General features: G+C 41.5%; 2 protein-coding genes across 3 annotated transcripts in view; both read right to left on the bottom strand.

The window, feature by feature from the left end:
- Window positions 1-17506, bottom strand: part of rsf1b.1 (remodeling and spacing factor 1b, tandem duplicate 1) — a 33254-nt gene extending 15748 nt beyond the window's left edge. Inside the window, exons 1-7 of one of the 2 annotated variants that reach the window (XM_047379250.1) lie at window positions 17303-17506; window positions 9055-9146; window positions 5526-5618; window positions 5001-5206; window positions 4737-4855; window positions 840-2974; window positions 453-734 (exon numbers count right to left, since the gene is read on the bottom strand). In XM_047379250.1, the coding sequence (XP_047235206.1) occupies window positions 453-734; window positions 840-2974; window positions 4737-4855; window positions 5001-5206; window positions 5526-5618; window positions 9055-9146; window positions 17303-17456 (3081 nt within the window). In that variant the 5' untranslated portion in view covers window positions 17457-17506. The remainder of the gene's footprint in view (window positions 1-452; window positions 735-839; window positions 2975-4736; window positions 4856-5000; window positions 5207-5525; window positions 5619-9054; window positions 9147-17302) is intronic. The other variant, XM_047379249.1, reaches the window with a different exon arrangement.
- Window positions 17507-20126: 2620 nt separating this feature from the next.
- LOC124876302 (F-BAR and double SH3 domains protein 2-like) overlaps window positions 20127-24945 on the bottom strand; it is a 56423-nt gene continuing 51604 nt past the window's right edge. Inside the window, exon 20 of the mRNA XM_047378954.1 lies at window positions 20127-24710. Coding sequence (XP_047234910.1) covers window positions 24627-24710 — 84 coding nt within the window. The 3' untranslated portion in view covers window positions 20127-24626. The remainder of the gene's footprint in view (window positions 24711-24945) is intronic.

The following is a 24945-nucleotide window of genomic DNA, read 5'->3' as shown; positions in this document are numbered from 1 at the left end:
GGATTTCTTGTCAAGGTGGTGAAAGTTATGAACAGTTGCGAATAACAGTCGGTTCTGACCCAATACATTCAGCTAAAATCACTGCGAGTCCAACCGTACATCAAATCCACAACATTTTAGAAGCACCTCTTTGGGGCTCAGCAGTAAATTAAATCGGAAATCTGTGGGGTCATCTTAAGAGGGCTGCAGACAGGAAGCGTCTTCACAATCTGAGGGATCTGGAGAACTTCAGCAAGGCAGAGTGGGCTGCCCTGAAGCTGCTTTAAGGAAGTGTCTGTTTGCATAATTATACTCCCTGAGCTAAATTAGGTGCAAATATGAAGCAACATTTGTAACTTACACACAACAATCTCGAAATAAAAACATCTTTAAGAATAGATGCCCTGAAAAAACAGCTTAATTCATTTCAAAGCATAAATGAAGGTTTGGACGTTAACGAGGGCTCAACCCACCAGCTCAGGATGATTGGGGAGACCACAGTGTTTGCAGGGGTCGTCATTCGGAGGTAGATCGTCATCGGAAGACGTGGAAGAATCTGAGCTCCGTCTTTCTCTGTTCCGGTTCCTCCTCTTTCTGTTTCGTTCCACCTTGAAATCCTCATCGCTGTCATCCTCCTCTTCACTCTCCTCCTCTTCGCTGGAGTCCTCGTCGCTGTTTTTGTCCTCATCGTCGGAGTTTTTCTTTTTCCGGCGCGTTCGTGTGTTGGACCACCGAGTTCTCCGTCTTTTTCTCCCCTAAAGACCAAGAACATGTTTTAGTAAAACATGCAACCACAGAATATGGCTGCATTTCTTTTAGAAATGATCAGAAATGATGCAGTAAACATATACTGGTCTTACTTTGGGTTTGGGCTGGCTTTCCTGATGAACCTTTCTCTCTTTAGGTTTCTTTTGAACAGTCTTCACCTCCGTCTCTTCCTCATCCTCTCTTTTGTCGTCTTTTTCATCCTTGCGTTTCTGAGGCAGAGGAGCAGCCTGAGGCTTCTCGGTCTTCTTCTCCTGGACTTCTACGGCTTTCTGTGATGGTCTGGAGATCCTCGGTGACCTCCTAAGACACCTCCCAGTGTTTGTGTCTGTCTCAGAGTCTCCCTGGCGCTCCTCTCTCTGGAGCTCAGCTCTTCTCCGGTGCACCAGAGGCTTGTTTCTTCGCCTTGTGCCCCCTTCTGTTGCAGCGTTGCCACCGTTCTGCACCACTTCATGTTTCGTTTCGCAGTCTTTTTCTGCGGGTGCGTCGCTGGCTGTTCCTTTGGTTTGTTTTTCCTTTGTTTCTTTTGAGGATTCAGAGTCTTTGCTTGAATTTGTTGGACTAGACTCCTTGTGGTTTGTAGAGGTTTTGTATTGTTTTTGAGTTTCTTGATCCACTTCACTTTTTTGGGGATCATCAGTTAAAAAATCCCCGTCTTTTCCTTTGAGGTGTGAAATATTTTTATTTTCAGAGTCATATTTACTTGCCTTGTTGGCATCTTTCTTATTTTCTGATGACAGACGCTCAGCTGTGGTTTCCTTGGACACTTGTTTCTCCTCTTTCTCAGATTCGGTTTCTTTGGAGGCTTTTTTCTTCTCAGCAGGAGTGGATGGTTCATCGGTCTGTTCACAGGCTTTTAATGTCTTGTGTTCAGAGTTTTTCCCTGTTTTATAATTGTCTTGCGTCTTCAACAGTTTGTGTTTATCTTCCGATTCCTCTTCTTCAGTCGGCCTGAAGTCACATATCGTACTGTTTTTGCAGTTTAAATCTTTCTTTACATCTTTTGGATTTTCTGAACTCATTTCTTTGATATCGTCACTTTTCTTATTTTGTTTACATGATTCTGATTTGTCTTTTACATGAGGCGGCTCTCTTCTCTTTCCTGATTTGTCAGTAATGAACAGTTTGTCTATTTTTGCATCAGCACACTGTAATGTGGTGGCTTTAGGTTTCTCTGCAGGATCTTTATCTGCAGGACCCTTCTCCTTCTCCTCTTCAGGACCCTTCTCCTTCTCCTCTGCAGGACCCTTCTCCTTCTCCTCTTCAGGACCCTTCTCCTTCTCCTCTTCAGGACCCTTCTCCTTCTCCTCTGCAGGATCCTTCTTCTCCTCTGCATGATCCTTCTCTGCAGGACCCTTCTCGTTTATTTTGATACTCTCCAGCCTCTCTCTAGTTTCAGATGAATCGGACTTGTGAACGCTCATTTCCATTTTAGCTGACTTGTGAGACTTCACGTTGTGATTTAACTTGTCTGACTTTACTTTATGGGTTTCTTTCACTGTGGTCGATTTGATTGTAGAAGAACCTTTCCCATCTGCTGATTTGGATTGCTTAATTTTCTCTTCCAGGTTAGATGATTTCTCCACGTCTTTACATACAGATGTTAGTTCTTGAGAAGGTTTGTGTGCTTCCCTGTTTTTAGTTTGCTTCTCTTCCGTTCTTGTTGACTCACCCTGGAGTAATTTAACCTCATCTGCAGCTGGAGGAATGTTTTCCCTGGACTTATCTTTACTTGTCTGCTCATTGGCGTCTTTGTCTGCCTGAGGCAGAACTTCCCCGTTAACCTGATCATTTACTCTCTGAATTTTCTGCTCAGGATTTGACTCGGGAACCGATACATTTTGTGTTGTTATGGCCCCGTTTTTCTCACCAAAGTCCTCACTGAACTTCATTCCCCGTTTTTTCAGAGGGATTTTAGCCTGCTGGTCATTTTTTGTGGGCTGCTGGATCTCCTCTGAGCTGCCCTTCCTCACCTCTTCTCCTTTTACAGCCACACAGGGTAGCGCTGGTTCATTCAGAGTTGATTTAGAGTCTGCCGCCTCCACCAGCTCTTCTTTGATGCTCTGAGCTTTTGTGCTGACGTTTTCTGAGGCGAGTTCTGGCTCCAGTTTAGCTTCGATGACACCATTTAGCGACAATTTGGGCTCAGGTTTCAACTCCGAGTTTCGTGTTACTTCATTTATCTCTTTGTGGTCTTCATCTGACGTGTCTTCAGTCTTTTTAGTGTCACCTTGAAAACAATAAATGAAAGACCAAGTTTCAGTTTAGATTCCTGTTATGACTAATATCAGGAGGGTGCGGGTCAATAAACTAGGGAACCACTGAAAAGTTAATCAAAGTCAGCAAATCAATTTAAAAAGAAACTCATATTTTCATTACATACAGAGATCTGGCTGAAAAATATATTCATGGACTGTACAATATGCACAGTGAATACTTAGTTTTGGCTCCTTTTGCATTAGTTTCCAGACCACTGCATCCTTTTCAACATAATGGTCTCAGTATGTGGAGTCTGCAGCAGATCTCATGATAAAGGTAAACAGAACTTCTTCAAAAAAGGTCCCGATCTTTGATCGACAGTAACGATTCAAATTTGACAAATTATTAAGAAAGCCTAAGAACTTGGATTCTCATTTCAAATTCGACAAACAGGTGAAGATGTTCAGCAGAGTTGCAAAAGCAAATCTGAGTAACAGTAGAATAATCAGAGACCGTACATGGGTTCATGCTGCTCATATTTACATGCATTCGGTGATTCTTTTCTTCTCATTTAACCTACTGTGTGACCTAATCACAAGCAGAACCCAAATGCTTACATGGTAACCTCAGTGACTTCTGGTTCCGCTTAGAACGACTGGTCCAATAGGATTTGTAATGGTTCATGTAAATCCTCTCTGGGTCAAACAGCCTTCTCTGAACTAAAGCAGACCTCTTTTAGATTCAGACTGAAGCTTTTTACTAAAGACCAGTTCTGTAGTTATGAATGACTGACATATTTTTTCTTAGAGTTGATGCTGTTCTAAATATAATACTGGTCAGGCTAGTATGCTGGTAACACTATGGTCACTGGACCAGCTTTTGGTATCTTTGTGAGAGTGGGTCAGTACAAAGTCCTGCTGGAAAATAAAATCAGCATCTCTATAAAGCTTGTCGTAAGGAAGCACAAAGTGCTCTAAAATGTCCTGGTAGATGACTATTGACTGTGGACGTCAGAAAGCCCAGTGGACCAGAACCAGCAGATGACACGCACCCCAAATCATCACTGACTGTGGAAACTTCACACTGGACTTAAAGCAACATGGACTCTGTGCCTCTCCACTCTTCCTTCAGATTCTGGAACCTCGATTTTCAAATGAAATGCAAACTTTACTTTCATCTGAAAACAGGATTTTGGCCCACTGAGCAACAGTCCAGTTCTTTCTCTCTTTGGCCCAGTACGTGTCTGGTTCATGAGTGGTTTAACACAAGGAATGTGACAGTTGTAGCCCATAACCAGCGTAGATATCTCTGTGTGTGGCTCTTGAAGCTCTGACTCCAGTGAATCTCCCCCAAACGCTTCAATGAGTTCTCTCTGAAATCCTATCAAGGCCGTGGTTATGCTATGGCTTGTTCACAGTTTTCTACAGTTTTTCCTTCCACTAAACCTTCCATTAATATTCATGGTTACAGCACTCTGGGAGCAGTCTGGTGCTTTATGAAAAATAATAATAGGGTATCAGTGACTGTCTGTGACATGACTCTCAGGTCAGAAATCTTCTCTTTGACTTTTTAGGCCGTAATGTAATATTTCTGTATTAAAAATGTATATATTGCTTAAAATATACCTCTCTGTGTGTAAAGAATCTATATGGGTTTCACTTTTGGAACTGAATTACAAAAATAAATCAACTATGTTATAGTATTTTCCTTCACTGAGCTCCTAATGTAGAATTTACTCCAACAGTCGATCATTTCATGGACAACGTGTAAAAACAAAACTTAAACAGTCTGACCTTTATCTTTGTCTGTCTCCCCTTCCAGTTTACGTTTCTGCTCCAGGTCTTTCTTCAGCAACTCGGGGTCGATTTGTGTCTTCAGGAGAGCAACGACCTCGGCCAGGTCATTTCTAGTTCTAAAGGAGGAAAAGAAAAAGACCAGTTTACAGATATAATAATCTGTCTGAATTATCGTGTTTCCAACCAAATTAAAAAGCGATGAAATGAAACATAAATGTAAAAGATTTCCCTGCCAGCAGCAGCATTTAACTTTCAACCGACCTGACGACGCACTTCCACGACCCCCCGTCCAAGTCGTCCTGCTCCTCCACGTAAACACGCACGTTGTCATCTTGGTCCAGCTGGAACCAGTACATCTGTCCATCCTTGTCCCGGCCGATCGGCTGCAGCCGCATTTTATCCGGATCCTCGTCATTGATGGCGGTTTTGAACTTCACGTTTTCGTCAAACTGGATCTCGCATAAATACTGGAGGAAGAACAAGGAAACTGTGATGGGATTCAAGGCAAATTAAGGAGTTAAAGGTTCTGCAGGGGAGGTGGGGGTGGAAGCCAAAGCACAACAATAAACTGATCATTTCATATCATGCAGGCAAGGATAGATCCTCCCAGGGTTCACCTGATAATCAGTGTGGACTGAAAGATGCCAGCATTACAACTGAAATCAAACCTGCTGAGTTTTATTAACAAAACTTAAATGCAGTTTCTCTCTATTGAGTTTAAACACATGAATATACCTTCAATATAAAGCATCAACTCAGGAGAGTCAATCAGTTAAAGAGACTCACTTTCAGTATGCCCGTCTTGCACTCCATGGACAGCTCCTTGTATCCCTTCTGTTCCAGCTCCCATGCCCACGTCGTGTTGAACTCCTGGCATATCTGCAACACAAACAATACAGCGAACTCACTGAGCGCAGGAACACTGAAGCTTGTGGGAACAGAACACAACATGTTTGTCTGGGTTAGGGTTGTCTGATGCCATAGCTAGTACAAAATGGTGGAGACATTCTGATGCAGGAGAAGAAGAAGAAAACCGAGGTAAAGTGAGTTCATCAATCTATGTCGTCATCACAATATTCAGCAAAATTATGACAATTACATGTTTCCCAAAAATCATCCTGCCCCCGTTTAATCAACATTTTTTTCTGTGTCATTAACAAAGAAGGGGCCTGAGACATGGTCCTTCAGACACGGTCCCCAAGAGACGGTCCCGGAGACACGGTTTTCTCAGACAAGGTCCCACAGGCACGGTCCCCGAGAGACACGGTTCTCTCAGACAAGGTCCCACAGGCACGGTCCCCGAGAGACACGGTTCCTTTAGACACGGTCCCTGAGAGACACAGTCCCGGAGAGACACGGTTCACTCAGACACGGTCCCGGAGACACGGTTCCCTCAGACACGGTCCCTGAGAGACACAGTCCCCAAGAGACACGGTTCCCTCAGACACGGTCCCGGAGAGACACAGTCCCCAAGAGACACGGTTCCCTCAGACACGGTCCCGGAGAGACACAGTCCCTGAGAGACACGGTTCCCTCAGACACGGTTCCCTCAGACACGGTCCCGGAGAGACACAGTCCCTGAGAGACACAGTCCCTGAGAGACACAGTCCCTGAGAGACACAGTCCCTGAGAGACACAGTCCCTGAGAGACACAGTCCCTGAGAGACACAGTCCCTGAGAGACACGGTTCCCTCAGACACGGTTCCCTCAGACACGGTTCCCTCAGACACGGTTCCCTCAGACACGGTTCCCTCAGACACGGTTCCCTCAGACACGGTCCCGGAGAGAGACAGTCCCTGAGAGACAAGGTTCCCTCAGACACGGTTCCCTCAGACACGGTCCCGGAGAGACACAGTCTCTTGGCATCTTAGCCCTAGCTTATGAACCGCAGGTTCTAAAGTTCTCTGGAGGAAGCAAAACTCATCCAATTAAAGCAGGAAGTGAAAAAAGCCAAAATACTGATGGGTAAAATGTCAAAAATCAAACTATGATTAATAAAGCATGTGAGTAGAATATAAATCAACGTGAAGACCACTGCATTTATTTAGCAACAACAGACTTTTACTCGTTTGAAAGTCTTTAAAATCCAACCTTTTTCCATACTTCTCTCCGGTGTCAAACTGAGGTGAAATCCTTCCATGTATCCATGCAGAAATTAATTAAACCCTCATAATTAGATCAATGACATATACAGCAGTAAATGTTCACATTTTAAAGCTATGAAGTCTGGGGGGCCTATTTGGTGTATGTTTTAATTGTTTCTTTTGCAGAAGTGTATCACTATGATTGAGTTTAACAACAATCACATATGATGAAATAAGAGCATAATCTTTAGAGTATCAGATAAATAACGATCATATTACATGGATAAGATGTCATGAAACAGTAAAATGAGTATCTCTTCGCACTCTGGAAATGAGGACCGAAGATGCCTGTATGGAGTCACTCATTAACTGTGACTGTCTTATCTTTTTCAGAAAATTACAAGTATAATCAAAGAAAAATGTATGATGATTTTCTGTTTTTCTACAATTATTACATGTAATGAAGAGGGGTAATGTTAATCAATTGTGAAAATGAAGTGATGTTTTTTTTTTAGCTGTAACTTGTTTGAGAGCAAAAAGCAGAGAAATACTGTGTTAGAAAGCTTGAGGCTGAGCAGATAAGGAGGGCACCACGGCCTGGGAGCCAGAGGCGGCAGAGTCATAACATCAGGACGGGAGGGGCAGAGTAGAGCCAGCTTCACGGGAACTGGGCATGAATGGAAGGTCAACGAGCAAGCTCAAGTCATAACAAGCATGGGGGCAAGAAACAAGAAGCCAGGTGCACGCTGTTTATCGTCAGTCTGAAGTTCGAAAAACAGGCAAAAGTCATAACACAGGAAGCCAGCTGGTGGCTGTTTACGACTCTGTCTATGGAGGCTGGGAGACAGCACCGAAAAGTCACATAACTCAATGGGAAAGGTTGCCCGGCAACGGGGGATGAGCAGTGAGGCTATCTGCAATATAAAAACTGTGCCAAAGTCTTCCTCGCAGAAGACCAGCAAACAAGATCAGATGGAGAAAGAAGCTACAGATGAATCAGAAGACCGGAGATGCAGCCCCACTGACAAATTATGCATTATAGAGAGGATCAACCTGTGTGCCCTGAGAAGAGCTGCAACTCTAAATTGAGAATCTGAATTTCGTCTGTTGCATTTTTACCAAGACAACTGAAGTGAACTTGGTCAGTGAACAACTGATTGCTCTAAGTTTCAGGCTACTGGAAGTCCTGAACCAACCTCAATTACACCTCAAAGTTTTCCTTCAACTATTCAGCCTCTGGAAGATACCGACTTTTGAAACGTATGCCAACAAAGTTTCTGTTTTTAAATTTCTTAAATTATTATTTTTTTTTCCAACTTGACCATCGAAACCCCGAGCATCAGCGCCTGTCCACTCAGAGGAAGAAAACTGAAGATTTGCCTTTAACCCAAGAAGAAAATCACTCGCCTACTAAAGAAATCATTCCATTCAGATCCATGGTGAGCCTCCGTCTCCAAAGCCTCTTCAGCCTTACCAGTTTAAGCATTAGGGAAAGATAGAAATAAATCAATCAACTCAACCTATTATTCAAATTATTACGTTTTGCTGATTTTTAAGCTGTTACTGACCCCTGTTAAAGCATTACTAATTAAAGAAAGCATATAAAATACTAGATTTATTGCGGACAGTCAATTTTTTGAATCACCTTGTTTTTGGGTTTTTCATTGGTGGTAAAAAGCCTTGTCTGGTTCCAAATAATTTTAGGAGGTTTTTATAGGTTGCCGTAAGCCAGACTTGTTAAAACAGCGCCCTTGGGGATCGTGCCGAGCTACTAAAATCAACCTAACCCATATACCAATTGCAAGTTGTAAAATAGGGAATGAGCAGCGGTTAACAGAAGTGACTGTCGAGGAGTGGATGACTGCTGTGGGCTACTCAGTCGTCCAGACCACCAGTTGAAGAATGGCGAGACTTTTGGATGCAGGCTGTTAGAGGTTAGGTGTGTCATTTCCCGACACCAGCTTAAACAAATTTTCCAGTAAACTTGCTTAGTAAGACCTTCCAGGTTTGGGGAAGTCCGGACCCGTTGGATGGAGAGCTGGATTGAGCAATCCCTTTAGAAATAGGGAAGTAGGAGGGAGGGGTTAGCTCATCGGACAACGAAACCGGACATGGAAAATAATAAAAGCAATGGTCAGGAGATGCTCTATGCACACATCTTCTGACAGTTAACAACGTTCCCAGCTCAGCAGATTAACACAAAATTTTTAAACTCAAAGTTGAGCGCTTACCTTGGCGAGGTACTTCTCCCATCTGTCTGCAGACACCGACTTCCCAATCTTCCTCAGCAACTTGACGTGAAGATCAACCAGCAGCTTTGGAACTGAGGAGAGAGGAGAATGTAACATGGCGGACATTGTTGCACCTAAAACAGCAAAGAGAGAAAGTGTTTAAACAAGCAACCGACTCCGTCTCACCAGGGATGCACTGATCTGAATATTTAGGCCAATATCAATATCCGATACCAATATTCCTGTTACGGCCGATAACTGATTTTTAATATATTCCCCTACCCCTTCAACGCCATGAAAAAAACGACCCCACCGCTAAGATTGCTCCTCTTCCTCCTTCCAGAAAAACAAACGGCAACAAGACGGAAGTTAACATTGGTTGTTAATATCGGCCCCCCGGTTTTACTTATTGGATTGATACAGATGTTAATGCAGATGTATCGTGCCTCCCTACTTTTCACTCTCCAACACAAGGCGTAGTTTCCAACACGGTGCCATTCAGTCACCATCCACTGATCACAAAGACGGCCAAACAAAGGAGAGGAATCCTTTCCAGCTCATGTGCACACTTGCTAAGTTTGGACGATTTTTAGAAATTAAAACTACAAACAAAAGTACGAGATGACGGAAAACAAGACAATGTATCAATGATAACAATATGGCTTAAGAAGTAACTTTTGGGGCATGTGAAGTTCATCGTTTCCCATCAGCAAGAACAAACGATGACGGCCATAGCTGCACAGTTCATCGAATCGTAATACCATTGCAATATCAGCGTGTCCAATATCGTATCCCAAAGGAACACCTGCAGGCAATATTTGAAAGGATAAAATATTTCAAGTCCCACAAAAACCCACATCATATTTCTAACTGCCCTTGATGTACATGCCTGGTGTTGTGGCTGAGATGCTAAAACCTCACAGAGAGGTCAGGACATTGGGCAATAGTGAAGAAACACAAATGTGAGATAACTAAATGACATACAGGTCCTTCTCAAAATATTAGCATATTGTGATAAAGTTCATTATTTTCCATAATGTCATGATGAAAATTTAACATTCATATATTTTAGATTCATTGCACACTAACTGAAATATTTCAGGTCTTTTATTGTCTTAATACGGATGATTTTGGCATACAGCTCATGAAAACCCAAAATTACTATCTCACAAAATTAGCATATCATTAAAAGGGTCTCTAAACGAGCTATGAACCTAATCATCTGAATCAACGAGTTAACTCTAAACACCTGCAAAAGATTCCTGGGGCCTTTAAAACTCCCAGCCTGGTTCATCACTCAAAACCCCAATCATGGGTAAGACTGCCGACCTGACTGCTGTCCAGAAGGCCACTATTGACACCCTCAAGCAAGAGGGTAAGACACAGAAAGAAATTTCTGAACGAATAGGCTGTTCCCAGAGTGCTGTATCAAGGCACCTCAGTGGGAAGTCTGTGGGAAGGAAAAAGTGTGGCAGAAAACGCTGCACAACGAGAAGAGGTGACCGGACCCTGAGGAAGATTGTGGAGAAGGGCCGATTCCAGACCTTGGGGGACCTGCGGAAGCAGTGGACTGAGTCTGGAGTAGAAACATCCAGAGCCACCGTGCACAGGCGTGTGCAGGAAATGGGCTACAGGTGCCGCATTCCCCAGGTCAAGCCACTTTTGAACCAGAAACAGCGGCAGAAGCGCCTGACCTGGGCTACAGAGAAGCAGCACTGGACTGTTGCTCAGTGGTCCAAAGTACTTTTTTCGGATGAAAGCAAATTCTGCATGTCATTCGGAAATCAAGGTGCCAGAGTCTGGAGGAAGACTGGGGAGAAGGAAATGCCAAAATGCCAGAAGTCCAGTGTCAAGTACCCACAGTCAGTGATGGTCTGGGGTGCCGTGTCAGCTGCTGGTGTTGGTCCACTGTGTTTTATCAAGGGCAGGGTCAATGCAGCTAGCTATCAGGAGATTTTGGAGCACTTCATGCTTCCATCTGCTGAAAAGCTTTTTGGAGATGAAGATTTCATTTTTCAGCACGACCTGGCACCTGCTCACAGTGCCAAAACCACTGGTAAATGGTTTACTGACCATGGTATCACTGTGCTCAATTGGCCTGCCAACTCTCCTGACCTGAACCCCATAGAGAATCTGTGGGATATTGTGAAGAGAACGTTGAGAGACTCAAGACCCAACACTCTGGATGAGCTAAAGGCCGCTATCGAAGCATCCTGGGCCTCCATAAGACCTCAGCAGTGCCACAGGCTGATTGCCTCCATGCCACGCCGCATTGAAGCAGTCATTTCTGCAAAAGGATTCCCGACCAAGTATTGAGTGCATAACTGTACATGATTATTTGAAGGTTGACGTTTTTTGTATTAAAAACACTTTTCTTTTATTGGTCGGATGAAATATGTTAATTTTGTAAGATAGGAATTTTGGGTTTTCATGAGCTGTATGCCAAAATCATCCTTATTAAGACAATAAAAGACCTGAAATATTTCAGTTAGTGTGCAATGAATCTAAAATATATGAATGTTAAATTTTCATCATGACATTATGGAAAATAATGAACTTTATCACAATATGCTAATATTTTGAGAAGGACCTGTAGACATCACAATTTTCAGTAAGAGCATCGCGATTATATATTGTTCTGATACACAGCCCTAATGAGGATGATGTGAAACGCATTTCTAGGTTTTCTACTATACTAGGTTTTTCCAGGTTTTCTAGAATTGCGCCGCTCAAGGTGGCAGCAGGTTGGTGTTGCTCTGTTACTTTTGATTCTGATTTATTCTTTTTTGGGAACTATTCCTCTTGTGGTGGATACAGTTGATTTTTTTTGGATGACTGTCCACTCCAGTGTCGGATGCTGTGCAGCTTGGAGGATTTTTCTTAATACTTTCTATTTTTGGACAGTTGTTATGATGCATTGCCATGGCAACGGGGTTGTTTCTTACAACCGGGAGCAGCTGATTAATATCTCAAAAGCTCAAATAATACTTCAGCTACAACCCCAAATCCCTGATGAGTTGAAAAGGAGACGCCGTGGATGCAGAGCAGGAGCTAAGAGAAGAGAGAGAAGGAGGAAGTTCAAACCATCTCTTCCGTCGATTATGATGGGCAATGTGAGATCGTTGGGAAACAAGTTGGATGAACTCCGAAGCCCTACAAAGGACCCAGCCAGAGTACCGGGCATGCAGTATCATGTGTTTTACTGAGACATGGCTGCAGGATCATATCCCAGACTCCAGTGTCTCTCTGCCGGGCTTTTTAACCATACGAGCAGACAGAGATTTAAGGAGGAGCGGCAAATGTAAAAGAGGTGGACTGGCAGTACTGTAATCCAGGACATGTTACTGTGAAGTGTCATCTCTGCAGTCCAGATATTAAACTGTTTTGTCCATATTATTTATCCAGAGAGTTCACTAGTGTTATTTTGGCCACAGTTTACGTTCCACCTTCCGCTGTTGCCGACACTGCATGTAATCCCATCAGTTCAGTTGTTGCTAAGCTACAGACACAAAACCCCAATGCTTTTGCGGCAATTTCTGGTGATTTTAACCATGCTTCACTCTCTGCTACACTTCCAACATTTCAACAGTTTGTCAGCTGCTCTACCAGAGAAATCAATACATTGGATTTGTTTTATGCAAATGTCAAGGACTCACACATCTCTACAGCAAGACCTCCTCTAGGCAAATCAGATCACAATCTTGTTTTTCTCTGCTCGAAATATAAGCCCCTTGTTCAGAGGCAACCTGTAATAAAGAGGACTGTGAGAAGATGGTCACAGGAAGCTGAAGAAGCTCTGCAAAGTTGCTTTGAGGCTACAGACTGGGACGCACTGTGCCAGCCACATGGAGAGGACATCAATGCCATGACTGAGTGTGTAACCGACTATATAAACTTCATCCCCACCAGAACCGTGAGATGCTTCCCCAATAACAAACCTTGGATCACCAGTGACCTGAAGGACCTGCTTAACAAGAAAAAAAGAGCCTTCAGAGAGGGAGATAGAGAATTATTGAGGAGTTTACAGAAGCAACTTTAAGTCAAGATAAGAGACAGCAAGGAGGTGTACAAGAAGAAGCTGGAGAGCAAGCTCCAGCAAAACAATATCAGAGATGTGTGGTCAGGGATGAAGAAAATCACAGGCTTCAAGCAGAACGATGATCAGACCGATGGAGGTCTGGACAGAGCCAATGAACTTAACACATTCTTCAATAGGTTCAGTTCAGAAACAAGCTTCGCATCCTCCTCTCCTGCTCACAGCCAAACAGACATCCCACCCTCCTTTGACCCACAGGACCCCCAGCTGTCCAGTAACACCTCACATTTTTTATCTTCCACCTCAGCCCTAGACCCTTCTGCTTCTACATGTTTGCCTTCAACCATATCAGAAGATGCTGATACTTCCTTTGCTTCCCCCTTCCACCTGTGTGTCTCAAGAAGTTAGGTGAAGAGACAACTGGAGAGATTGAATCGGAATAAGGCTGCAGGTCCAGATCATGTCAGCCCTAGAGTCCTGAAGGCCTGTGCAGAGCAGCTCTGTGGGATTCTGCAGCACCTGTTCAACCTTAGCCTGGCCCAGAAGAAGGTTCCAGTTTTGTGGAAGACCTCCTGTCTTGTTCCGGTACCAAAGAAAACTCACCCATCAGTCCTCAATGACTATAGACCTGTTGCCCTGACATCTCACATCATGAACGTCCTAGAGAGACTCCTGTTGGCCCACCTGAGTAAGCAAACAATGAAACCATCAGGACCCCCTTCAGTTTGCTTATCGCTGTGGAGTTGGAGTTGAAGATGCCGTCATATACCTGCTTCAACAAACCCACTGTCATCTGGACAAAGCCAGCAGCACTGAGGATCATGTTCTTTGATTTCTCCAGAACATTTAATACAATCCAACCTGATTTGCTTTGTCAGTAACTCTAGAAGACTCAGGTGGAGGCCTCAACAATCTCCTGGATCAAAGACTACCTGACAAACAGACCACAGTTTGTGAGACTGAAGGGTTATGAGTCTAACCAGGTAGTCAGCAGCACAGGAGAACCACAGGGGACTGTACTCTCACTATTCCTTTTCACTCTGTACACCTCAGACTTCCAGTACAAGACAGACTCCTGTCATCTGCAGAAATACTCGGATGATTCTGCAGTCGTGGGGTGGATCAGAGATGGACAAGAAGCTGAGTACAGGAAGGTGGTGGACCGCTTTGTGGCATGGTGTGGAAACAATCATCTCATTTTGAACGTGACTAAAACAAAGGAGATGATTGTAGATTTTAAGAGAAACAGGAATAAGTCAAAAACGATTTCCATCATGGGAGAAGAAGTGGAGGTGGTGGAGGAGTATAAATACCTCGGTGTTCACCTGGACAACAGACTAGAGTGGAGATGCAACTTTGAAGCCATCTACAAGAAGGGACAGAGCAGACTGTACTTCTTGAGGAAGCTTAGGTCCTTTGGTGTTTGCAGCAAGATGCTGCATATCTTCTATAAGTCTGTTGTGGAAAGTGTGATCTCTTCTGCCATCATCTGCTGGGGAAGCAGCATCAGAACCAAGGACTTAAAAAAGCTCAACAAGCTAATTAAGAAGGCTGGCTCTGTTCTGGGGATTCCTCTGGAACCTCTGGAGATTATTGTGGAAAGATGGATTCTTCATAAAATGAAGAACATTATGGAGAACCCTGAGCATCCTCTTCATGAGACTGTCCTACAACAACAGAGTGTCTTCAGTCAGAGGCTTCTTCAGATCTGCTGTAAGACGGAGCGCTACAGGAGATCCTTCCTGCCCACAGCCATCAGCATCTACAACGGCTCTTTGAAGAAACCTTCATAATATGAGCTATAACAACATTTAATTTCCCTTTGGGATTAATCAAGTATTTGTGAATTGAATTGAATTAAACTCACAAATCACCATCCAACAGAAGATGGCCCCAGAATGACTGGAAAAAACTTTAGGTTGGACGCAGAAACCATCACATCGTCCTTGGACAAAGATTTTAAAGCCGATCAGCACTTTCTGCATGTTGATTTTATTCCAGTTTATACTGAAATCTATCAAGTCAAAGTAAGGAAAGGAAAGTTTATTTCTATAGCACATTTCAGTATGAAGACAATTCAAAGTGCTGTACATGAAAAAAAAGAAAAAGAAACATGATAGGAAAAGTACATTGCAGTGGCATAAAGGTAATTAAATAATTAAAGAGAATAAAAATGAATCATTAAAAAGATTATACTAAAATATAAATAAAATAAAAAATTTATGATAAGAAAATGAAAGGAAAGTTGGACTGAAAACTTAACTAATAATGTTTAGATGGCTCAGTCAAAGGCCACTCTAAACAAGTTTTCAATCTTGATTTAAAGCAACGTAGGGTTTCAGCGCTTTTACAATTTTCTGGGAGTTTATTCCAGATTAGTGGAGCATAAGAACTAAAAGCTAAACTAAAAGTAAGGGCATTTTTCTGATATTTATCCCTAGTAAATGTATTGTATACATTAGAAAAATAATCATTTTTAAATAACAATTAAATAACTGTATTTAATAAATGGATATGCCAGCAAACTGTAGCAACAACATGCAGAATTAAAAAGCCAAAATAAAATGATGCCAATTACTCTGAGTAATTAGGGCCCAAAGCAAATTAGAAGGAAGAAATGAGCAGAAAAACCAGAAGATTAAATAAACACGCAAAAAAGTTATAATTAAAATATATAAACAGAGGAAATGTAAAGATTTAATCGCAGCTTCATAGCATTTATTGGATTTGTGATACTTTGCAGTAAGTCATTCTATTATGAGAATGAATGTAATATACTGTTATAAAACATTAAATAATGTTGACTGTAATTATATAATAATTATTTACATATTTTATATTAATATATATTATAAAAATGAAATAGAATAACAGTAATAAAAAAACTAATTATAGTTCTAGAAATAATTTAACGTAATAACTTTTCTTAAAGAATAGTAATTATCCAATGATTAATTATAGAACAATGGAATTAAATAGCAGTTAATATAATGAAGAATAAAAATTCTACATATTTGTTTGAATAATTGAAAAATTATGACGTTTTCTATAATTGTTATAAAATAATATCACAAGATTACAAGTGTATTTTATAACTGATACATAAATTAATTTTCTTTGAGTTTGTAATTTTTCTATTAAAATATTTCTATAAAAACAATGTGCAAAATCAGCAGAAACATTTACACAGCAGGTTTTCACCATGATTGTGCTGTGCTTCGTCATCTGTTGCTGCGAAAGGTTTTAAACAATATCATAGCGCCCCCTTTAGAGGATTTATTGCCATTACGCGTCAGGATTTAAAAAGTAGCTCCTTGTAATGGAAATAAACTGGAGTTCATCTAATGGACCCATCATACATCTGGGAGAAAATGCATCACATTGGCTCCAAAGTTTCCCGCCGCTGCTCGTCAACAAGGTGAACACATTTTAATCGGAGGCAGAAATTAAAGTCCAATTAGCAGCGCTTCAAATAGGAAGCGCACGGAAAGCGTCAAGTAAGCCACAATGAGCACCGGAAGACAAAGTAGACGACTTTAAAACAATAAATAAAACAGATTGTGTACAAGCTAACTGGTTTAAATAATACAAGTATTTGCTCATGTTACGAGTAAATAATAAATATGACCATAATTAGTTTGTTTGGGTATTTAAATTAGTTTTATTTTGATAGCTCCGGCCGGATATCATCAGACTTGCGGCTAACTTAGCCTCAGCTCAGCTATCTACTACCTGACAATATATTTAACTGTAAATAAAGTGCATAATCGTACATCGATGTCACACTCTGACGGGTTTACCACCAGCATACAGTGTTACACGGCTCGTTGCGTGACCTCTCATCACGCCCACGGACCCACAGACAGCCTTTTCACCGCACATTTGTGCTTGTGTTGTTGCACGAGAAGCAGATAAAGGCTGGAAAAAAATTAAGCTCAATTCAAAAGCTAAAAAGTGACAGAAAACCTCGAACAAATCGACATGTTTCCGTTTAAATCAACATCAAAATGTGCAGGGAGACGTTTAAAATCCCGAACAGCAGGACTGGGAGGCGGTTAACTTGAGTTTAAGTAAACAAGAAGGTTAAAAAAATCCACACAATAACAGCTAACATTAGCTCTTAGCATGTTAGCTCGGTCCCATTATCATTAATGCAAGACTGGAGCCTCTCCGCGTCCTCCGAGCATCCTGCTGCGTGCTTTCTTGCCCTACCTGAGGACGTGTCCTGCAGGTATCTCTCCAGCTGAGGAAAGGTGAGCTCCGGTAAATCCAACAGGGCTCCGTACCGCTCCAGGAACGAACAAATCACGGCGTAATTTGGACACAAACCGGGGGGAGAACTCGCCGTTGCCGCCGAAGCAGCCATCTTTTCCACACCAGTGTTAAGCCCCAGCTGCGAGAGCGCACACGACTTCCGGTCTTCCTACTAAATAAAATAACATTGAACAGGCAACGACAAAACGAGAAGCATTATCGATGTCATTTAGACTTCAGTGATATGATAAATATGCTATATCTTCCTAAAAACCGATACAAAAATCTTATTTTTAAATACATTTTAATGTTTTCTCTTGTATTGCAAACATACAAGCATGAATGTTTAACCATACATGCTTGTGGATATCAAGACTTGAATAGATTAAAAGTGAAAATATTTGTTTCACTCGTAATTGTTTTACAAACCCAGAGTTGTTACATTTTTATATAGTTTATATCTGCATTTTGTAGTTCTTAATTTCCGACTACTACATTTTATTCTAGTAATAATTGTTTTTATATAATTACTGTGTGGTTGACCAGCATGCGGTTGCTGATCAACTGTGTATATATATACAGGGGTTGGACAATGAAACTGAAACACCTGTCATTTTAGTGTGGGAGGTTTCATGGCTAAATTGGACCAGCCTGGTAGCCAGTCTTCATTGATTGCACATTGCACCAGTAAGAGCAGAGTGTGTAGGTTCAATTAGCAGGGTAAGAGCACAGTTTAGCTCAAAATATTGAAATGCACACAACATTATGGGTGACATACCAGAGTTCAAAAGAGGGCAAATTGTTGGTGCACGTCTTGCTGGCGCATCTGTGACCAAGACAGCAAGTCTTTGTGATGTATCAAGAGCCACGGTATCCAGGGTAATGTCAGCATACCACCAAGAAGGACGAACCACATCCAACAGGATTAACTGTGGACACAAGAGGAAGCTGTCTGAAAGGGATGTTTGGGTGCTAACCTGGATTGTATCCAAAAAACATAAAACCACGGCTGCCCAAATCACGGCAGAATTAAATGTGCACCTCAACTCTCCTGTTTCCACCAGAACTGTCCGTCAGGAGCTCCACAGGGTCAATATACACGGCCGGGCTGCTATAGCCAAACCTTTGGTCACTCATGCCAATGCCAAACGTCGGTTTCAATGGTGCAAGGAGCACAAATCTTGGGCTGTGGACAATGTGAAACATGTATTGTTCTCTGATGAGTCCACCTTTACTGTTTTCCCCACATCCAGGAGAGTTACGGTGTGGAGAAGCCCCAAAGAAGCGTACCACCCAGACTGTTGCATGTCCAGAGTGAAGCATGGGGGTGGATCAGTGATGGTTTGGGCTGCCATATCATGGCATTCCCTTGGCCCAATACTTGTTCTAGATGGGCGCGTCACTGCCAAGGACTACCGAACCATTCTTGAGGACCATGTGCATCCAATGGTTCAAACATTGTATCCTGAAGGCGGTGCCGTGTATCAGGATGACAATGCACCAATACACACAGCAAGACTGGTGAAAGATTGGTTTGATGAACATGAAAGTGAAGTTGAACATCTCCCATGGCCTGCACAGTCACCAGATCTAAATATTATTGAGCCACTTTGGGGTGTTTTGGAGGAGCGAGTCAGGAAACGTTTTCCTCCACCAGTATCACGTAGTGACCTGGCCACTATCCTGCAAGAAGAATGGGTTAAAATCCCTCTGACCACTGTGCAGGACTTGTATATGTCATTCCCAAGACGAATTGACGCTGTATTTGCTGCAAAAGGAGGCCCTACACCATACTAATAAGTTATTGTGGTCTAAAACCAGGTGTTTCAGTATGTGTCTATATTATTTTTTTTATTTTGATCTTAAAGACAGGCTCCACAATGACAGTTAGTAGCACTGTTGCCTTGCAGCAAGAAGGTCCTGGTTGTGACTTCCATCCAGGGGACTTTTAAGGCTAGGCTTAAAACTTTCCTTTTTGATAAAGCTTATAGTTAGAGTGGCTTAGGTTATCCTGAGTTATCTCTGTAGTTATGCTGCTATAGGCCTAGGCTGCTGGAGGACATAATGACCACTTTCACTCTCTCTGCTACATTCTCTCCTAGACATAGCTACAGTGACTAACTGTATGTCTTCTTTCTCATAAACTTAAAAACTGGCTCAGAGTTCATATGCTTAGCTGTCTTTCCTAGATTACAACACTAAAGGAGCTACTACCATTAATGTTTTACTTTTGTTACCAATAGAAAGTACTCCTGGATCAGTGCCTTAGTGTGTTTTCTTAAACCCCCAGTCGGTCGTGGTAAATGGCCGCCCATACTGAGCCTGGTTTGGTTCTGCTGGAGGTTTCTTCCTGTTAAAAGGGAGTTTTCCTCTCCACTGTCGCTACATGCATGCTCAGTATGAGGGATTGCTGCAAAGTCAATGCCAGCAACTGTCCAGTGTCTCTACATGCTCATCCATGATAGTTAGGATTAATTGGAATCTATGGACCCGACTTGAGATCTGCATGATTCAATTGAATTGATTTTGTTTAGAGCCTTGAGACAACATGTTTTGTGAATTGGCGCTATATAAATAAACTGAACTGAACATAGACCAGCAAACAGAGATCTGTTGTGAACAAGACATGAAGATGCTGGAAGTCTTCCAGTCAAAACACACATCTGAGATCTTTGCAGACTTTGACATTGTTATTTAAACGCTCAGTCTCTGCAGATTAGCTTCATCAACAGAAAAAATACAGACGATACAGGACCAAATAAAACTCGGGTGAAGAGTGGACTCTTAGTTGTTTCATTTAAGCTATCTTTATTTCACATTTATTTGTACACAATAAATACAGTCAAACATCCACTGATGTGTAAATCTGAAGCTCTGCAGGAAATGTGGGAATTTAATTACTGAACTTCAGCTTCGGACTGGGGTTAAATCAGGACCAGTAGCAGGTTTAAAACAACAACAACGTCTCTGATGGAAATGAGACCTCAGTCTGATCTTTTTTTAATACAACAGGGTAAATGCAAACTTCAAAAATAAGTTTGAGGTCATTCAGATCTCAAGGAGATCAACGAGAACACAGCAACGAGGCTGACAGATATCTCTTTTCCTCTGATCTAATTCATCTACTGTTTAATAAAAAGGTCTTTATTTCTAATTCTAATAAAACAAAAGAGAACAGGCTAATATGTTTACAGATATCACTCTCCAAGTTTTCTGTAAACTATTCATGTTTCAAAAACAGGCTGTAAAGTCACTACGGTTGCTATTTAAGGCTAAATAACAAACAGCTGATAAAATAAACACATTTATACGAATACGGCTGGTAAACAAACCTCAAACATCAACAATACTGAAAGAGAACAAGAAGACATAAAAAAAGTGCTTCACTATGAAACAGGATAGCTAGCAGCTCCAGATGGTTTCCTTCTTAAAAAGGTAAAAGTTGTGTTGAAACCGCCGGACTTCAGTGTAAAGCGACACTGATCCAAACGCTCTCAATAATCTGCAGAGTTCCTAAACAGCTTTCAGCTAGAGAAAGTTTTTCATTCATTTAAAACATTCCCCATCAATTTATGGCAGATTTTTATTTCTGTCGTGGGTGGCCTTTAAATATGGAACGTTGAAAAATAGAAACTAAAAGGAAGAAAGGAGGTAGGTAGGAAGGAAGGAAGGAAGGATGGATGGATGGATGGATAGAAGTAGGAAGAAAGGACACAAGTGAAGAATGAAGGAAATACTTGAGGAAGGAAAGAAGAAAAAGAAAGGAAAAGGAAGGAGGAAAGGCAGGACTCAAGAAGGAAAGAAGGCCATAAGGAACAAAGGAAGGACATATAGAAGGACAGCATTTAGGTAATAAAGCCTGGAAATACAAAGATTGTTCTGTACTCTTGCTTTTCCATACTTATCCAGAGCTGGAAATTACTGAAATCAAATTCCAGACTGCGTAGGAACCCTGAATCTCATAAAAACATCTAAATCTGTACTTTAAGACACCAAAACAACAACAAAAAAGTTACACTAAGTGTGTGTTAACACTACGGGTTACCTTAAACTGTTTTTAGCAAAACTAAAGTGATAACGAGGGTGTAAAAAAAACCAAAGAGGAAGTCATTTAAAATCATTCGTACTGAGAAAACAAACAGAATTGCCACTTTTCCCTTGTGTGTGTAACTGTTTTTAGTTACACGTGTTGACGGTGGAGAGGACCGGCCTCGCCCGTGCTGGAGTCGGGATCAGGCGTGGAACCAATAGGAGTCTTAGTTTTACTCTGAGTGCTGACGGCTGGTGATCTGTGGCGTAAAGCTGAGCTGAAAACGCAGAAAGCTTAAATCTGCAGCTACATCATTAGAACTGAGACAATAGATGAGAAAAAGATCGGAACCTGAACCAATTTCCCCTTGATTCGCTCTGATCGGTGACCTGCAGGTCAAATGGTGAACATTTTCATTTTGCATCAAAATGAACTCTAATTACATTAAGCTATAAATGCAACAAAATTAAATCTAATGCACTTTGTATCAGAAAAAGCAGGTAAAGGCAGACATGCTTTGACACATAAATGAGGAGAATCTAATCCCTTCAGTTTCTGACAGATTCAGAACTACCACCTCTAGAGAAGAACCAGCAGCTTATTTTTTTTATTAGTCATTAGTGGTGAGACCCCCCCCCCCCCCGCCAGAATGGGTCAAAAGTGGAACCAGTACATTCGACCAGAAAAAACTCGGCCAAGAAATGCCTCAATGGTGCACCTCTAAACATCAATAAAACATCAATAAAATGACCTGAAATCTGACGCATATAAGCGGATAAATCAGAGGGAGTTTGGGATGAGAAGATGGGTAGGAGAGAGAGGTTATTTACTCACTCTCTGCTGGAAAACAAATAAACATGAAGCCAGGAGGTGAGTAACATAAGCAGCTAATATTCACTCATTAGTTGGTTGTCGATCACAAACAACTAAAATAGTTTAGATTAGGTTTCACGCAACAATGAGATCAAAGTGTATTTGGGAACACATCAGCAGTTATTCTGATAACGTTGCTCATTATCTGAGCTTCCCAGCTCGAGAGCAGCTAGAATCATGGCAGGAGAGCGATGCTGCAGAAAACTGTTACAAACAGTAAAAACATTCACCCTCGAACCTTCCCACATTTGAACACATTTCAACTACAAACTACAGCATGTTTTCTTGGGATTTTACGTGAGAAATTAAGACAAAGGAGTAAGTAATTGTGTCTTGGATGGAAAATGATATCAATCAGAAAAGCGTGCCTTGTATTTGTATTCAGTCCCCTTAACTCTGATTAAATAAATTCCAGTCCATCTAATTGCCTCTAAAAGTCATCCAACTAGTAAACAGAGTCGCCGGTGTGAGATTTAATCTCGGTGTGAATGCAGCTGTTCGGTTTCTGGCCTCAGCGGTTCCTTAGAGAAACTTGGTGAACAAACAGCATCATGAAGACCAAGGAACACAGCAGACAGGTCTGTTGTAGAGAAGATCAACTGCAGACTGGCCAAGATATGGACGTCCACCTAGACTGACAGGTTGGTCATAGGGTGCTTTAATCAGAGAGCCAGCCAAGAGGCTGGAGCTGGAGGGATCAACAACTTAGGTGGTAGAATCAGTTCACAGGACAACCATTAGCTGTACACTCCAGAACTTGGACCTTGGAACTCCTGGTTGCAGTTTGACAAACATTCCCGAGGACAATCCCGGAGGAAAACCTGTTAGAGGCTGCAGAAGACTTGAGACTGAGGTGGAGGTTCACCTTCCAGCAGGACAACAACCGTAAACCAGAGCTACAATGGGATGGTTTAGATAGAAGCACATTCATGAGTTAGAATGGCCTAGTCAAAGACCAACAGACAAAAATCTAATTAAGAATCCACAGCAATATTTGAAAACGACTTTCCATAGATGCTCTCCATCAAATCTGACTGACAAGAAGTATGTTTAAACATTTCAGTCTCTGGATGTGCAAATGAACCAAAAACACTTTTGCTGCAACTGCAGTGAAACAAGTGTTGACTCAGGGGGGCTGAACACAACTACAGGCCAAAACGTTTGGGATTTTTATTTGCAAAATAACTGAAAACCATGTGACCTTCCTTCTAAGTTATATTTATGCTCTACTTTGTGTTGGTCCATCACATAAAAGCCCAATAAAATGCATTGAAGTTTTTGGTTGTAATGTGACAAAATGCAAAAAAGATGAAGGGGTTTCATTACTTTTGCAGGGTTCGGTAGGCTGTGACAGAAAGCTCTTAAACTTTAACCTGGCGATGCTTATTTAATTCAACCACTGTCCCATAATAACGTGAATACCACTTAACGGACAAACCGTTGTTAGATATAAAAGCCGCAGTCAGACCGCTTTGCAAGTCCAGACAAGATAAGAACATTTAAACCTAATTAAAAATCATTAAGGCTCATTTATGGTCCTATTTATGTATTTATTCATAATGTGGCCTAACTGTGAGATTCTTGATGGTGAAAAGAACGTCTGTGGGAGTTTTCAAGTTTTAAATCAATAAAGATCTGGTAATAAGAGATAATTAATGTAAGATTTCGATTAAATAGGATTATAATCAACTATTATATAGATTAAAAGTTGAAAGGATGCCCCGGAATTAACATTATTTTGTGGTTAAATTTGGCCATTTAATGTGGACATTTATTTAGCATTTAAATGTGTTTGAATTTAAGGGTTTAAGGTTTTAAATGTTAGCCATTTGACAATCTATTGTTAATTTAACATCGATCAAAAGCTTGTAAACTAGTTAAAATACGCCTAAACTTCAGACACTACTCAAAACAAGTGATACTGCAGAACATATTAGTGAATTAAAGTAAATACAGCATCCCTTTTAACTGGTTCAGAAGTGTTTGTGTCTTTATGTTGAGCTAATCACCTCCAGGAAGTCAACTTGACTTCAAAAATGTTTCTTAAAGTGCAAACCACTGTGCTGATTATGAATTATTACCTGATGATAATTCCCTTTTCTGTCAGCTTTACCCATTTCCACCAGGAGAAAACAATCTTTTTGGTAATGTCAATATTTCAGATCCACATGAAGCAGCTGATGTTGTACGGGGGCTTTTTTACTTCGAGAAACTTTTGTAATGTAGATTGAGCAGAAAAATCAGACGATAAAGGCACATTGTTCCTGCACACCACGCTGACCCTGTGAGGTTTTCAGCGTAGAGCGTCTCCTTCCTCCAGGGATCTTCAGGGGCTTTAAGTGTCCTCGGTTTCCATTGGGAGTCCATGTTGGACCAGTTTCACACCAGTGTGATCTCCACCTCCTCCCGACGCTTCACCTGTCCGCGAGGATGCTGCTTTGGGGGTGGAGGAGCTGCACGGACCTGCAAACATCCAACAATCCAGTAAAAATAACAAAGTTGATCCGAGAATTTGCTTTCCCAAATATAGTCATGGTAAAAAAAAAAAAAAAAAGTACATCCTTCTCTCACTTTAAGACATAATAAAGTGATCTGGTTGAAAAATAATTAAATCTAAACTCAAGTGTGCAAAAATTCACAACAGATTCCACACTTTCATTATTTATTGAACAAAGATTAATTAAAAGTGGAAAATAAG

The sequence above is a fragment of the Girardinichthys multiradiatus genome, chromosome 11 (assembly GCF_021462225.1).
Source record: "Girardinichthys multiradiatus isolate DD_20200921_A chromosome 11, DD_fGirMul_XY1, whole genome shotgun sequence".
Lineage (NCBI taxonomy): Eukaryota > Metazoa > Chordata > Actinopteri > Cyprinodontiformes > Goodeidae > Girardinichthys > Girardinichthys multiradiatus.
This window is presented reverse-complemented; position numbering and strand designations above follow the sequence as displayed.